The 16,516-nt window shown below is 32.7% G+C and overlaps 1 protein-coding gene across 1 annotated transcript in view; it reads right to left on the reverse strand.

The window, feature by feature from the left end:
* Positions 1–237: 237 nt before the first annotated feature.
* LOC148956849 (nose resistant to fluoxetine protein 6-like) overlaps positions 238–16,516 on the reverse strand; it is a 115,212-nt gene continuing 98,933 nt past the window's right edge. The window contains exons 10-12 of the mRNA XM_089092240.1: positions 6,636–6,774; positions 2,305–2,515; positions 238–407 (exon numbers count right to left, since the gene is read on the reverse strand). Coding sequence (XP_088948366.1) covers positions 238–407; positions 2,305–2,515; positions 6,636–6,774 — 520 coding nt within the window. The remainder of the gene's footprint in view (positions 408–2,304; positions 2,516–6,635; positions 6,775–16,516) is intronic.

Genomic DNA, 16,516 nt, shown 5'->3' on the forward strand with positions numbered 1-16,516 from the left:
GATAACAACGATTTCTACTAAGCCTCCAGCTTTTGGTTTTACTTATTGTAGTTTTTGGATTGTTGTAATTCCTTTTCAAAATACCTACAAATACTTTGGGAATTATCAGTTTTATGCTGCTACAGCAATTTAATGTAAACTTTTCTATGAATGAAAATCTTTAACTTTCCTCACAAGTGTGACAACGTCTTTTCATACACCAAATTTCAACGCCTTTATGAAAACATTTCATGAATACTAAATTTCGTAACCAAAATAACTTACAATCGTTGTGTTGTCGTAATATATAGGTGATCTAGCACGAGCCAAATATGACATGATCCAACTTATGTGAATCAGATACCCACAGTATGTCAATCGACCAAGAACAGCGAATAAATCCCATGACAGAAATATTTTTACAGGCCCTAAAATGAAAATAAAATTGTCATTTAAATCTTCGTCTACCTAACAAAGTAAAAAATGAATATAAAATTTGATGTAAAATTCTAAAAGCTCTGTCTTGTTGTTTAGAGAGATATATTGGAAATGAATTCAATTAAAACTGGTCTTCAATGGAGCTATAAAAATTGGAATTCTATTAATCGGTTAGAGAAAAAATAATTTTCCCCCAAATTCCTAATGAGTCGCTGCTTTTTCAAAAAAAAGGGAAGACGTATGAGTAATTTCACAGGTATCTTGCTCTTCTTAGTAAAATATTTTATGTAAATTCTTCTGTGACAGCTAAAAATTGTATGATTTAAATTAATAGCAGACAAATGAGCCCTTCGATTCTGAAAACATTGTTGGCTTTTTGTTTACATTTTTGTTGTTTTGATATTCGTTCTAGAAGAAATTGGGGGGGGGGGTGGAATTTAGTATGAAGAGCAAGTGCTGAAAAAGATGGAAGCCTCACTCATCCTTACCGGCACACAATTACCTATTTTTCTAAGAATTTTAATCACTTTCGGCTCTCGGACTCATAGTTTCTGTTTGAATGACCCTCCTCTTAAAGTTTTAGAGACAGTGGTTCAGTATGATAGCTCTGGAAAACAACAGCAAAAAAATTAAATATAAATCCAGGACTAGCCTTTACAAAAAAAAATGCATACCTTTGTACTGCTATTTGTTCGATAATACGACACTTTGAGCTTGTTACTGTAACTTTTGAAAAGCTTGACTCCCTTTTGTGAGAGTTTTTCACTGTTTTTAAAAGTCATGCAAATTTTACTAACGGCTTTTGATGAATACTTAAGAATTTAATAATGTTACAAACTAACTTTATATTATTTTGTTTATTTGTACTCTTCAATATTCTTTTTTGTGCAGTTTTTCTAGAGGTGACACTTGTCATATTGGGTATGACACACGCCATGTCAAGTCACAATGAGAAAATCTAGAATACTAAAGAAAACAAAGTACAAAACGACATAGAAAAAACGGAAATGTTTCAGTCGAAACCTTCTCTCAGCCCTCCTAAATGAACAACAAAGAATAGATAGGTAGATAAAAATTCATGAATATATATTTTTTTAATTTTCAAATTATTTTCTCGCTTTTCATCTTTAGTAGGTGCTGTCGAAGAAACTATTTATTTACTTGCAGCTTAATACCAGAATCATCTATTATACTACCCTGCGTGAAATTTATACAATCGATGAAACTTGTGCTTCGTTTCTCAGAAAATTTGGAAAACACTAATATATCAAGTAATTTATGTCCAGTATTGAAAGAAACCAAGTCATTCTTCTGTGACGCAAGAATCTGTGATCTTTGATTTTTCTTTTGATGTTACGCTCCGCAGCATCATCAACAGACAATGTGTCACTTGTCTTGGCAACTACCAAAACAATGTCTGGTTAGGTCTGCTGGCTGTAAGCTTCAGTAGGATCTCCAATGAAAAATGGCACATCTACTTTTGCAGCACCGATATAGAAGCCACAACACAATTCTTCCATCTCGGCTGAGGGAAATTGTTGACTCATTTAGACGGCGGTGCTCTTTTCTCTACCTAATCTAAAATATGTTTCTTTTCGAGTTTTAACGCCTTCGTTCGTTAGAAAGACGTGGTGGTGTGGATACTAGTGGTGACGGTGAACTAGTGGTGATGGATAAATGGTATAACTACCCTTGACCGAGCACAAAAGACGTCATAAAATAATAAGTTTGATTTTCACTAAACCTGATTATAAATCTTATCTGGTTAGGGTGATCCTTTTGACTTGATTTAGTGACAATTTATATTAAGTATTCTTAGCTAGGATAATAATCAGTGAAAATTCGTCACATTTAAGCTTGAAACGTTTTATAAGAAAATCAACCTACCTCCATAGTCTGTCACACATGCAAAAACAACCCACCCCACACAAATGGCCCAGAATGCTCTATGAAATCCTCCATAAATAAACTGAAGCCCAGGAGACATTTCCGCACTACCATTGGTATACTCAAACATTCCGTATATAATGGCTCCTCCTGTTACACCTGCCATCATCCATCCAACAATGGTAAGAATTCTACTTAATCTGTTGGTCAACTGAAAAGAAATGAATAAATTGTAAGCATCGATTTTAAAATATAGGTATTCCACCTAAGTAATTTTTCATCAATTGTTGACGGAGATTGAGAGACATCCGATGTAAACAAAAGGATTCCGCATTATCTAATTACAGATTCTTATAGTTAGCCGCATGACTCTTGATTCAGACTCTTGAGACAAGCGTCTGTACTTCGTTTCGTCTGCATTAACAAACATTGAGACGACTGATGTCCCGGGTAAAAGATACTGGAGCAGACTTTCTATTGTTTCTGCTTGCAGAGCTAGGTTTTCAGAGCTAGAGCAGAGCTAGACTTTCTTTTGTTTCTGCTTAAGCTAGTTTGTCGATAATCATTCCTCACATGATTGCTCTATTTAAGGCCTTAGTGAGTGATAAAGGTACATTGACGAAAAGGTTAAACAGATATAAATGTAAGAGACAGCCTTTGAAAATGTTAGTTGACGTTATAAAGTCGGCCGGAAGCCCTTCAGGCATAAGAACCTGGATAACAAAACTTGAAACATCTTTAATTAGGGCAACCATATTTTCGGATGCTCCATATTGTTGGAGTATGTATCAAAGCCCTTCACACCATAGAAATTCAGCCTGATAAAGAAGATGAGGGGAGAAGTTTACATCCGAATTACTTCAAATTTGCAGGACTGATACATCTTGAGTTTTTCTTCTTAACACTTTGCTTTTAGATGGTTTAATATTTTCTGCTAATTCAAAGTACATAAGTTTTATAAAACCTTACGTAGTTTGACCTTTTAATAAGCCCAGTTTACTTGGATCTTCGTTATAAGGGACGCCTATCGCCATTTACATCGATTAGTAGCTGTTCCTGTATTTTATTTTTATTTATTTATTTATTCCAAAATGTGGTAAGTTTACCAAGCTTGTCGCACTAAACGTTATAAAAAATACTATAGTGCTAAAACACACTCTATGACATTATAGGGCAAACAAACAGCTGTATGAAAATGATACTACGCTTCGTTAACAATGTTCTTTCGTATTACCAACATAGTTGCCATGGCGTTACATCTGACAGCCCTAAATGTTTTTTTGTGTTGCTTTAGCGATATTCTTTCACATTAATGTCATGGTTGCCACAGTGAAACATGCGAAAGCCCAAAACATTATCCGTGTGTTTTTGTCAGTGATTAAGGTTTAAGTTATCTTTGTTTCTGTGTATTTGATTTTTTTCCCCCTTTTTAGTTTACTTTACTCCGCTTGTTTTGTGTAAAAGTGGGTTATAATAAATTATTATTAATTATTATATATATATATATATATATATATATATATATATATATATATATATATATATATATATATATATATATATATATATATATATATATATATATATATATATATATATATATATATATATATATATATATATATATATATATATATATATATATATATATATATATATATATATATATATATATATATATATATATATATATATATATATATATATATATATATATATATATATATATATATATATATATATATATATATATATATATATATATATATATATATATATATATATATATATATGCATATATTTATATATATGCATATATATATATATATATATATATATATATATATATATATATATATATATATATATATATATATATATATATATATATATATATATATATATATATATATATATATACATATATATATAATAAATGTGTGTGTATATATAATACCGACGTATGTACCACAAAGATATTTTTAAACCCCAATTTTTCGGTAAAATTTAGTGATATTACTTTATTCCAGAGTGTGGAAAACAATGGCAGCTTCTAAACATACCATAATGATTTGGCACAACAGACGGTCACGGGCAACATGGATTATCAAGATACAATCGTATCGTAGGACTATATACACTCTACAATAATAATACACTTTATGAAAATCTGGAAATAATACGCTCTATGAAAACATATAGGTCGCAAAAACAAATAATACATAAGAAAATCTTAAAACGGATCGTAATGTGACATATCTTAAAACGGATCGTAATGAGACATAGTATGCACAACCGTAGAGGCTAAACTAATTTTGAAAAACTGAACCAAGATATTCGCAAGCGTTTCCGATATAACTGTGTTCCAAGTCTTCTACTTTTGGTTAGATAAAGAGTTTTGGTCAATTTGTGTTGGGTAATTTTGTGTTGGCGCTGAAGTCACTACTGTATTCTGTTAAAGTGAAGAAGTGAGTTGGACTGGCATGATCAATGTTCCTAACAATGTGGAATGTATTTATTAGGTCAGCTCTATCACATCGGAACAGAAGACAAGGGAAATGTAATCTCTACTTTCTCTGGTGGCATGGTAGATGTCTCAGGTAAGGTATGAGTTTAGTGGACCTATGTAGCACTTTCTCAGCTTTTCTTCGATCTCACTTATTAAGGGGACACCTCACCTACGAGCAAAACTCAAGTATTGGAAGTACAGTTGATATGTAAAGTGAAATCAATGAACGAATATTAAACTTAGAGAAGGAACGCTTTTGACGTATTGGTAATTTGCCTATGGGTGGTATCTGATACATGATTATCAAATTTGAGACTCAATTCGAAACAAATCCCAAGGTTTTGAACATACTCCACGCTTTAAATTGATTTACCCTCAACGAAGTAATGGTAATATTAAGGAATTATACGCAAATGGTGCACAACATTGCACTTGGCTTTTTTAATGAACATAGAGTGCGCCCCGCACCACCGGCGCAGAACTTCCATATCCTCTTGAAGTAAACAAATCTCATATCAGTCCATGACTGACATGTAAACTTTCACAACTCCCGTCGGCAATTAATTGTCGGGTTTTTAACAACATGTTCATTGATACATTGAAACAATCATTGATAAAAAGGTGGAAGAATACCGGTCCAAGAAAACTGCCTTGTGGAACTCCACTTTTGACAGACATATCTGATGACAAGGCATTACCTATCGTAACCTCTTTAGTTATATTTGTAAGATAATCGGACGTCAATGCTTCAGTTCACGGGCTGATACTGTATAGTTGACATTTCTGAATCAGAAGTGGGATGAAAATTTTTGTCAAACACTTGGGAAAGGCAATGTAAATACAATCTAACAAAATACCATCATCTACCATCAGCTAAAAGTCATGAATCATCTCCAGAAGTTGTGTGCTACAAGAACGCCATTTACGGAACCAATGTTGAGCTAAATGTGACATGTTAAATTCCTCTAAATGTGTTTGGATTCTGCTCACTAAAACTTTCTCCATTATACGGGAAAAGATACCTCCATTATGCGGTATTTAAAATCGGTCTGTAATTTTTTAATTGGGAGTTAGAACCATTCTTGTACAACGGTTTAATGATCGGTTTTTTCATAACTGAAGGAAATTTGCTACACGGAAGACAAAAATTAAATAAATATGGTAGTGGTTCAGTAAGCATAGATGCAAGTTTGCGTAAGATTGTATTTGAAAATCCATTAATTTCTGGTGTCTTTCCAGGAATCTTTGATAAACCTGCTGGACCGTAAAATCTGAATCGTCAGTTTCTTTTCTTAAATCTGAGGAGTAGATAGAGCATGTGTTTCCGTGTGTGTTTGTGTGAAAACTAAACTAAATAACTTAGTAAAAAGCTGTGATTTTCCAAGATTGTTATCTATATCTGAAAGAGTTTCAGGATTCGAAAAGGAAGTGGATGATGGGGATCGTCAAACTTGGTTCCTTCTTACATACTTCAAAAATGTTTTTGGAGAAACTTTGCACTGATGTAATAAAATCCGAATCGTCACAATTTAGATGAGGGAACTTGGTTACTCTTTTTTTAGCTCTTTTATATTTTGAAAATGAATCAGTGGTTTTAGTTTGTTCGTGCTCACGCCATCTATCCCCTTGTTCTTTCAACATTTCTACAATACACGGACGAAAGAGCTGTCCATTTTTGTAAAACAGCCTGGTAGTAAATATTAAAATATATAGAGCTTTACTTTCTTTAAGGGGCTGCTTAATAAATTTGGAGGATACATCAACAATATATATATGTTGCTGTAACTAATTTCGGACAGAAAGAGAAAGAAATAGGATTTACCCATTCTGGCTTCTGATATTTTGGCTGTTTTATTTTGTATATTATCCATCCAACAAGGACACCAATGAAAAAAGGGGGGCATCGAAACCATGGTTTTGTGTAATAATATAAGCCATAATCAGCATATCCTTCAAAGTTTCTAGAAAAAGACAATTATCATATAAACTATTCTGTAGCACACTTTAACCAGTAAACAATATGTAGCTTTAATGAATAACAATATTAGGTATTATTGTAACTATTATATAATTAGTGGTAACACATATACCTGTAAAAATTTCTTAGATGGATCCTATACTGGTCAAATGTTTCGTTATTGGATCTTCATTCCCAGCATTATGTATAACATAATGATTCAAAAACATTGGATTGGCAGTCACCAGATCCATCCAAAAAATAAAGTGTCTAAACACGTAAAATTAAATCATAACTAAAGTTTTAGGTGCATTTCATTTTACTTCATATTTCCTACACCTCAGTACAAAATTTCTTACGTCATTGTAATCATAAAAGTACCCCGATAAGGGTAATAAGCTGTGCTTCACTTATACAGTGCTGGACAGGTTCCCACATTACCTGTTCTAAATCTTAAAATAGCTGTAGCAATAAATATGTTATTACGCTCTAGTTCATAAGGAATCTAGTTTATCTAGTTAATAGCGGAATTAACAAAACTTCTATCAGAGTTATTTGAATCTCGGTAACACATTATAGCTTACATTGTACAAATGGGTAAAATCTTCAATTCGTAGACACTCTACGCTTCAACTCTTAAGATTTCAAATACCCCAATTAGCTGAATTAAAAGTAAGTATAGTTATAGCAACTTAAAAATGCTCTTGGACAAACATCAAACATCAACAATATATATATATATATATATATATATATATATATATATATATATATATATATATATATATATATATATATATATATATATATATATATATATATATATATATATATATATATATATATATATATATATATATATATATATATATATATATATATATATATATATATATATATATATATATATATATATATATATATATATATATATATATATATATATATATATGTATTTAGTATTTAGGCCCCACTGTTGCTTGTCTTCTAAACGCAGACAATTTGAGCATTTTCTTGATGTCATGACGTCCAAATGGACCTCTATTTAGAAGTAATGCCTTTATAAAATTACATTTTTTACTGGCACGTTTCAGGCTCTTGTATACATATTCTCTCTGTCGCTTGTTTTCTAAACGCTGATAATTTGAGCCTTTTCTTGATGTCACGACGTGAAAATCAAACTTAAATTAGAAGTAGTGTCTCTGTAAAATTACATTTTTTGCATTGGACTTTTAACTTTTGCCTCGGCTTGTCTTTTGTCATTATGAAAGACATATCACCGAACCTTTGTTTATTTTCATGGTTCAGGTTGTGAGACAAAAATTTCAGTTTTATTCCAACGATTTATGCAATCCATATTTTTGATTTTCAAAAGTATAGTAGGTATTGATGACCTTATCCATGTCAAATTCAAAACCCAATTATCATCGCTATGATTTTCAATTTGTTTGGTTTGTTACAGCTTGGCTTATATTTCATCACTATGAAATTCGTATCGTCGAACCTTTTTTTCTTTTAATTATTCAGGTGGTGAGACAAAAACTTCTTTTTCTTCCAACAATTTATCTAGTTCGAGTTTTTATTTTACAAGGTATGGAAGGCATTGACGACCATCTTTGTTTTTTTTAGTTGTTCAGGTGGTGGGACAAAAACTTTTTCTTTCGCCTTGGCTTGTCTTTTGTCATTATGGAAGATTTATCGCCGAACCTTTGTTTCTTTTAATTGTTCAGTTGGTGGGACAAAAACTTCTTTTTCTTCCAACGATTTATCTAGTCCATATTTTTTATTTCCAAAGGCATGGTAGTATTGATGCCCTTATCCATGTCAAAATTCAATCCCCAATTATCATTGCTATCATTTTGTATTTGTTTGCTTCGTTATACCTTGGCTTATCTTTCGTCATTATCAAATATATATCTCTGAATCTTTGTTTTTTTAACAAAGGTATCAAAGGCACTGATGACCTTATCCATGTTAAAAACCTAAGCCCAATCATCATTGCTATCATTTCCAATGTTAACACGTCTTGATTCTCGCTGTCCAGGTTGATTTTCATTCACTCGCTGCTCTTCATTTTCATTTTTGACTCCCTCATTTGTTCGGTGTCGTATGTATTTCTAACCACGTAGGTCTTTGCCCTTCATTATTAATTTTAGCACGCTCTAATTGTCGTTTTCGCATATCTTCTAACCGCCCGTGTCTTTGCTCTTCATTTTCATTTTTGAAACATTTTTGGATGTTGATTACTTCAGAAAGTTTAGCAATGACCTTTGCTTCAGCTGTCCGTATTGGTGTTGTCGCAATTTATGGTTCAGGTTGTCAAATTTCACATCTTATCACGTTTGATAGTTCAGGTCTTGGTTCCAAAGAATCATCATTTATAGTAACTGCAGCTTCATTTTTTGGGTCTTTCAACAGACATTATGTTATATAAATAACTGTTGCGTTGGAACCTCAACAATCTTATTTATTCTATGCGTGACATCATATAATAAAATACTTATATGGTGCCATATATGATGTCATAAAAATGCTTATGTGATGTAATAATATAGTACATAATGTCACTTGCAAAAACCAAAAATAAGGCTCTTAACAATTTTTCTCAGACTTCTGACCTATCTAGATCGTTTTCTTTATGCGAGAATACCCCAAGAGACCAATTTCACCCCCAAAAATATGGAGCCATTTTCGAGACATATATAAATACATACATACACAATCATTACCCACATATATATATATATATATATATATATATATATATATATATATATATATATATATATATATATATATATATATATATATATATATATATATATATATATATATATATATATATATATATATATATATATATATATATACATCATCTTTATATGTGAGTAATAATTGCGCATGTATAAATTTATTCTATAGGTCAGAAGTCTGAGAAAAATCGTTAAGAGACTGAATTTTGGTTTTTGAAAATGACGTCATGTACCATGTTAGTACATCATATAAGCATTTCTTGACATCATATATGGCATCATATATGATGTTTTGTTGTTGTATTTGTATTATCCATGGCCCATAAGGCTTTTGTGAGAAATATATCTACATCTTTATCTATATACTATCTTCATATGTGACTAATAATTATGTATGTATGTATGTATATATGTATGTTCTCGAAAAAGGTTTCATATTTTTTCGGGAAATTCGGTATCTTGGGATGTTCTCAAAGCCACCTATTTTTCCAAATGTAGTCAGTTATTTATCCAGCACAATCTTTTATTTATCCAACACAATGTCTAAAGGAAGACCCAAAAAAGAAAATTTGCACTTTGAGTTACTATAAATAAAGGTTCTGTGGAATCAAGCACGTACAAAAAATACATTGACGTCATATACGACGACATCTTATGACGTCACTCCTTTTAAATAACCCAACTATTTTTGCAAATGTTGTCAGTTATTTATCCAGCACTATCAGTTATTTATCCAACACAATTTCTAAGGGAAGACCCCAAAAAACGAAAGTTTGCAGTTGCAGTTACTATAAATGTTGATTCTGTGGAACCAACACCTAAACTATCAAACGTGTTAAGATATTAAAATTATCAACCTGGACCGTCAGTTACAACAATACCGATACGGGCTGCTAGTGAAAAGGCCATTGCTAAAGTATCTGAAGAAATCAAAATCCAAAAACGTGTTAAAAGTGAAAATGAAGAGCAAAGACACGGGCTGTTATAAGACATGCGAAAACGACAATTAGAGCGTATAAAAAACAAAAATGAACAGTAAAAACATATGCGGTTAGAAGATATACGAAAACGACAATTAGAGCGTATGAAAAAATGAAAATTAACTGCAAAACATTGGCACTTTGAGATAAACGAAACGAGAATTAGAGCGTGTCGAAAATGAAAATGAAGATCAAAGACACACAGGGTTAGAAGATAAACAAAAACAAGACTTAGAGCGTATCAAAAATGAAAAAGAAGGGCAAAGACACACGTGTTTAGGAGAACAGCGGCATCGTAGTCCTTGTTACCAACAACGTGTGGCACAAAACCAAGGACATACGTACCAAGATTTCATAAACTCAGTAAATGTAACATATAAATCTTTGGGATCCTTCAACGTTGCTTGTCTTCACTTTTAAGCCTTCCATTCCGGATGAAAGAATAGGAAACAAAGGTAATGCGTTTGGAGATTGCTGCTTGCATGGTCGAAGTGAAGTGTCACCACCTCAATTTCCAAATGAATTGGTTTACCTTTTTTAGAACGTCACATGCTCTCTGAAGAGTTTCATAAACGTATTCGAAACTTGAACTCGTGTTTTGCTCTAGCTTCATTCAAGGTAAGTAATAATCAAACCATAAATAGTAGAGATATATTTAGCTTTAAAGTAGCTGGATAAATTTATCACAAAATCAATTTAGCGGCACATCCGTCACAAACTACTGAAGGTGAAATTAAGCCACCTTCAAATGGCCAAATACACTTTTTAGACCCAAATAAAGCTGTGGAGGAACGCCTCGAACACCCTTTAAATTATGAGATCTCTCATAACCTAATGAATCTCTTGGAAGAAATATTTGGAGATTCAAATGACTATGTCAAAGGTTACGAGAAAATGCAAGAAGTGGAGGATGATTCAAATCAACTTACTGCTTCCTTGGGACAATGAAACGTTCCTTAGGACAATGAAACGTGCCTTGAAACGTTCAGCTCATTTTTACTTTGCCAGATGGTGTCGATTATAGACTTTTCAACCCTCCTGAATGTAGTGAAGTATGCGCTGTGCTTACTCTTAATGCTGACCATAGTTTTCCACCAAATGAAATGGTTGTAAAACAACGTGGCAAAAACCTTTTCATTTTCAAAAATAGGGACCATCGTGTGGATTCCTTTATCTACTCAATGTTTTACCCAGCTAGAACTTCAGGATGGTCAAGGTGTATGCTACTTCATGCTACTTTAGGATTGGTTTTAATGCTTTGCATTTTGGTGGAAGACTTTTCCAACAGTATCTAGTTGATACCGCTATTCGTGTTGAGCGTGATTTGTATTGATTAAATAAAATTTAACCAGAAAAGCATTAAGGGTGAAACTTTCGTAGGTGTTACACGACTTCTTAAAAACTTAACCTCGAAAGAGGATGAATTCATTGGTGAAAAAGTTATACTACCGTCATCATTCGTCGTATCAAAACACTTCTTTCGTCACCATTGTTCGTCACCTTGTACCCCAAGATTTCTTTATAACTATGACTTGAAATTCTCGTTGGCCTGAATTTAAAGAAGCAGCAAGTATTAAACTTGATGATAAATCTATTATAAGAAACTCCCCTTAAGATCGTCCTGATCTCATTACTCGAATTGCTAAACTGAAATTGGACAATATAATCAATGATATAGGTAAGGATCAGATATTTGGAAAGGTGGCAGCATATGTGTATGAATGAATGAATGATTTTATTCAGTGATTAAACCCATACAGAGTATTTCACTGTCTAATCAATAAAATATAGGCTAGCATAAGATTTCAGAAACTGAGAATCACAATCAAAATATTAAACACCACACAGAAATAAGGAAAAGGAAAAACAGTAAGTTGACAACAATTATTAGCATTTAATAGTAATTAAATGAAGGGAAAAAAAATTATACAATATCTAGTCTCTTTGTTCGGTTCAAGTATTCCAAAACGGCATACTGAGCCTCTTTGATGAACCAGATAACATTAATATTAAAATTATTAGAGTAATAAAACCTTGTAATTTACATTGCATTTCAGTTCTTTCATTTTCAAAACATTTACACTCAAAAAGATAATGATATAAAGTCTCATCGTCACCACAAACACAATTGGAACAATCACTTTTATTAATTCTACATAAAATGAATTTAATTTACAATGACCAGTTACAATTTGTGTCAGTTTATAATTAGGAGTAATTTTTGTGACTTGAAGAAGGTCAATATGATCAGTAAAAAACTGATACGATTGAATTTCACAAATGTGGACTACAACATATGCATTTGCTATTGAGCCTGAGTCTTCAGAATCGAATCCATAATCCAGTTGATATTGATGATCCTGTTTCAGCTAAAATTCCAACTATGCATTATTAAGAGAATTAGTCTTAAAGTGAATGATTCTTAATCCATATGGGAATTTAAATCCAAATGCAAGTTGTATGATTAATAAAAATGGAAAATTCCAGTCCCGCTTTGGTTTTACAAAGGAGCACAATTCAGTCAGATCTCTAGCGGATGCTGAAAAACCAAAGTATAGACGTCGTTATGATCCAAAATTAGACGAAATGAATAGAGAAGAATTTTCACATGACCCTGCCGTTTATCGAAAAGATTATAACAATCGCCGAATTGCTCTTGATAATCGTCATGTCACCACATTTAATCCTCATATGCTTAAAAAATACCAATGTCACATAAATGTCGAATATGTAGGAGATATAGGTCCGGTAAATTATCTATATACATACATCTACAAGGGATATGATTGTACTTCAATAAAGATTGTCGAAAATAAACGGTGCATGGTTTACAATGAAGCACAAACCTATGTAGAAGGAGGCGGCATTACACCAACTGGAGCATACTGGTGACTATTTAGTTACGATATCCAGAAAAATGGCCATGTCATTCAACGTTTAAATGTTCATTTGCCAGAACGTTATATAATGCAAAATATCAGCCAAGCCCAAGAATATTTGATAGATATTTGACAACAAAGCTTAACATTGGAAGTGTATTTTCGACACAACAGGGCGTTAAAAGAAATGAAAAAGAAGGAATTTCTCTATTATTGGGAAATGCCCGAGCACTATAAATGGAATGGCAATATCAGTACATGGGAACAAAGAATCCGTCGATTATGTGTCATTGGATGAATTCACAACGTAAATTGTGCAGCTTTCCCCGAGTGGTTCTATTTACGAGTACTTTTGCATCTTGTGAAGAATGCTACAAGTTTTGAAGATCTTAAAACAGTTTATAACATTGTATATACCGCATACGAAAAAGCATGCGCGGCTCATGGCCTTGAATTAGAGATAAACAGTGGTTCGACGCCCTAGAAGAATTGGCACTTGCCAAAATACATTCTGTATTACGAATACTCTTTACACAGATTCTTGTTTTTGGTAATCCTGCAGATCCAAAAGATCTTTGGGAAACATTCAAAAATCAGTTGGCAGATGATTTAATGTTGCATGCAAGACGAAATAATTTATCTAAAGAACTAGCAGTAAAGCATGCTTATCGTATTATTGCATCGAATTTCAATATGATGGCAATAGAGATCGACATTTTAGTTTTTTGGGTGGAACGATGCGGCATGAACCACACTAAGACCATTAAGACGGCATGGACAGCATTGAGACCTATGAAAATGACCAAAGGTTGGAATTTCCAAATTCTAATGAGTCAGCTGTTACTGGAGATAGTATGTATCGGCTTCTTCAAGGAAAACAGCTTGAAATTGTTGACAATATTTTACTGGCTGTCAATGATCTTAATTTTTTTAGGAAAAATGTTTTTTCATAGATGGACCAGATGGTACCGGTAAAACATTAGCTTATAAGACCTTGTATCACATTCTGTTTGGAAAAAATTACAAAGTACTATGTATGGCTTATTCAGGAATAGCAGCAACTTTATTGCCATTTGGATTAACAAGACGCAAGACTTTGGCTTGAAAGTTCCACTTTCCTCAGATTCTATTTTCTGTATAAGATCTGGATCAAGCAGAGGTTTAGAATTAGCTCAAGTAGATGTTTTCCTACTTGACGAAGCACCCATGCTTCCCAAGTATGGCTTACAAAATATGGATCAGTTCTTGCAGTCCATTGCAAATCCGAACCTACTATTTGGTGGAAAAATTTTTGTTGCTGGAGGTTATTTCCGACAGTGTTTACCAGTTCAAACCCGAAGCAACAGCAGTGAAACACTCGATTTATCAATTAAAAAGTCCTATTTGGAAGATTTTCAAACATCTTTCCTTTGAGAAAATTGTGCAGGTCGATCCTGAACAGGAAGCATTTTCAAAGTACATCCTTGAAGATTCCAGGAGAATACAAATCGTATAAAAATTATGATTCTATAAGAATCCTAATTTTTATTCTATTAGGAAATAAAGAAAAGGGAGGTATTGAATTTACTCTGTTATTCCTCAATTCAATTGACGCAGCAGATTTACCACCACATGACTTAAAAAAAGAAAATGCGATAGTTATGCTTTTGCGTAACTTAGATATTTCAGAAGGGATATTTAATGGATTCCGTCTTATTGTTACTGAATTATATAAAAAAACAATTAAGGCAAATATAATTACTCGGAAAAAAATCAGGAAAAGAAGTCCACATATCCCGAGTTACAGTGGACTCTAGCAAAAGTAAACTTGGAGGTGCTGTTCAACAACATCAATTTCAAATTCGACCCGCATTGCCCATGACTATGCATAAGTCGCAAGGGTAAACTTTTTAATTTGTTGACACCGACCTTAGTACCCCAGTTTTTAATCATGGACTATTATATGTTGCATTTTCTCGTCTGAAAAGACAACGTAGCTTAAAAATTCTGCCACCACCTGAAAATGAACGAAGAACATATAAAGAAGCATGGAAGGAGGCCCTGAAAACTACCAACGAAACGACTTATTGTTAGAGTGATATTTCTTTTCTGACCATCAATGTCTACTATACCTTTGTTAAAAAAAAAAACAACAAAGGTTCGCCTATATGTATTTCATTATGACGAAAGACAAGCCGAAGAAAAACGAACCAAGCAAATGGAAAATGATAGCGATGATTATTAGGTTTTGGATTTTGACATGGATAAGGTCATCAATGCCTCCCCTACCTTTGAAAATCAAAAACCTGGACTAGAAAAATCGTTGGAAGAAAATGAAATTTTTGTCCCTTCGCCTGAGCAACTAAAAGAAACAAAGGTTCAGCGATATGTCTTTCATAATGACGATTCTGTAAGAAATAAAGAAAAGGGAGGTATTTTATTTACTCCAGAATTCCTCAATTCAATTGACACAACAGATTTACCACCACATGACTTAAAAATACGGAAAAATACGAAAGTTATGCTTTGCCGAAACTTAGATATTTCAGAAGGGATGTTAATAGAACCCGTATTACTGCTATTGGATTATATAACAACATAATTAAGGCAAATATAATTACTGGGGGAAAATTAGGAAAAGAAGTCCACTTATCCCGAGTTACAGTGCACTCTAGTAAAGGTTAACTGTTCAACGACATCAATTTCCAATTCGACCCGCATTTGCCATGACTATACATAAGTCGCAGGGACAAACTTTTGAATTTGTTGGCGTCGACCTTAGGACTCTAGGTTTAAATCATGGAATGTTATACGTTGCATTTTCTCGTGTGAAAAGACAACGTAGCTTAAAAGTTCTACTACCACCTGAAAGTGAACTAAGAACATACAACGAAGTGTGAAGGGAGCCCTGACAACTACCAGCAAAACGTTTTATTGTTAGAGTGAAATTTCTTTTTTGATCATTAATGCCTACTATACCTTTGTTAAAAAAAAACAACAAAGGTTCGGCTATATGTATTTCATAATGACGACAGACAAACCGAACCAAACAAATGGAAAATGATAGCGACGATTATTATGTTTTGGATTTGGACATGCATAAAGTCATCAGTGCCTACCATACCTTTAAAAATCAAAAACCAGGACTACGATAA

This window comes from Artemia sp. Qi Xiang Cuo, chromosome 1, assembly GCF_049724085.1.
Source record: "Artemia sp. Qi Xiang Cuo chromosome 1, ASM4972408v1, whole genome shotgun sequence".
NCBI lineage: Eukaryota > Metazoa > Arthropoda > Branchiopoda > Anostraca > Artemiidae > Artemia > Artemia sp. Qi Xiang Cuo.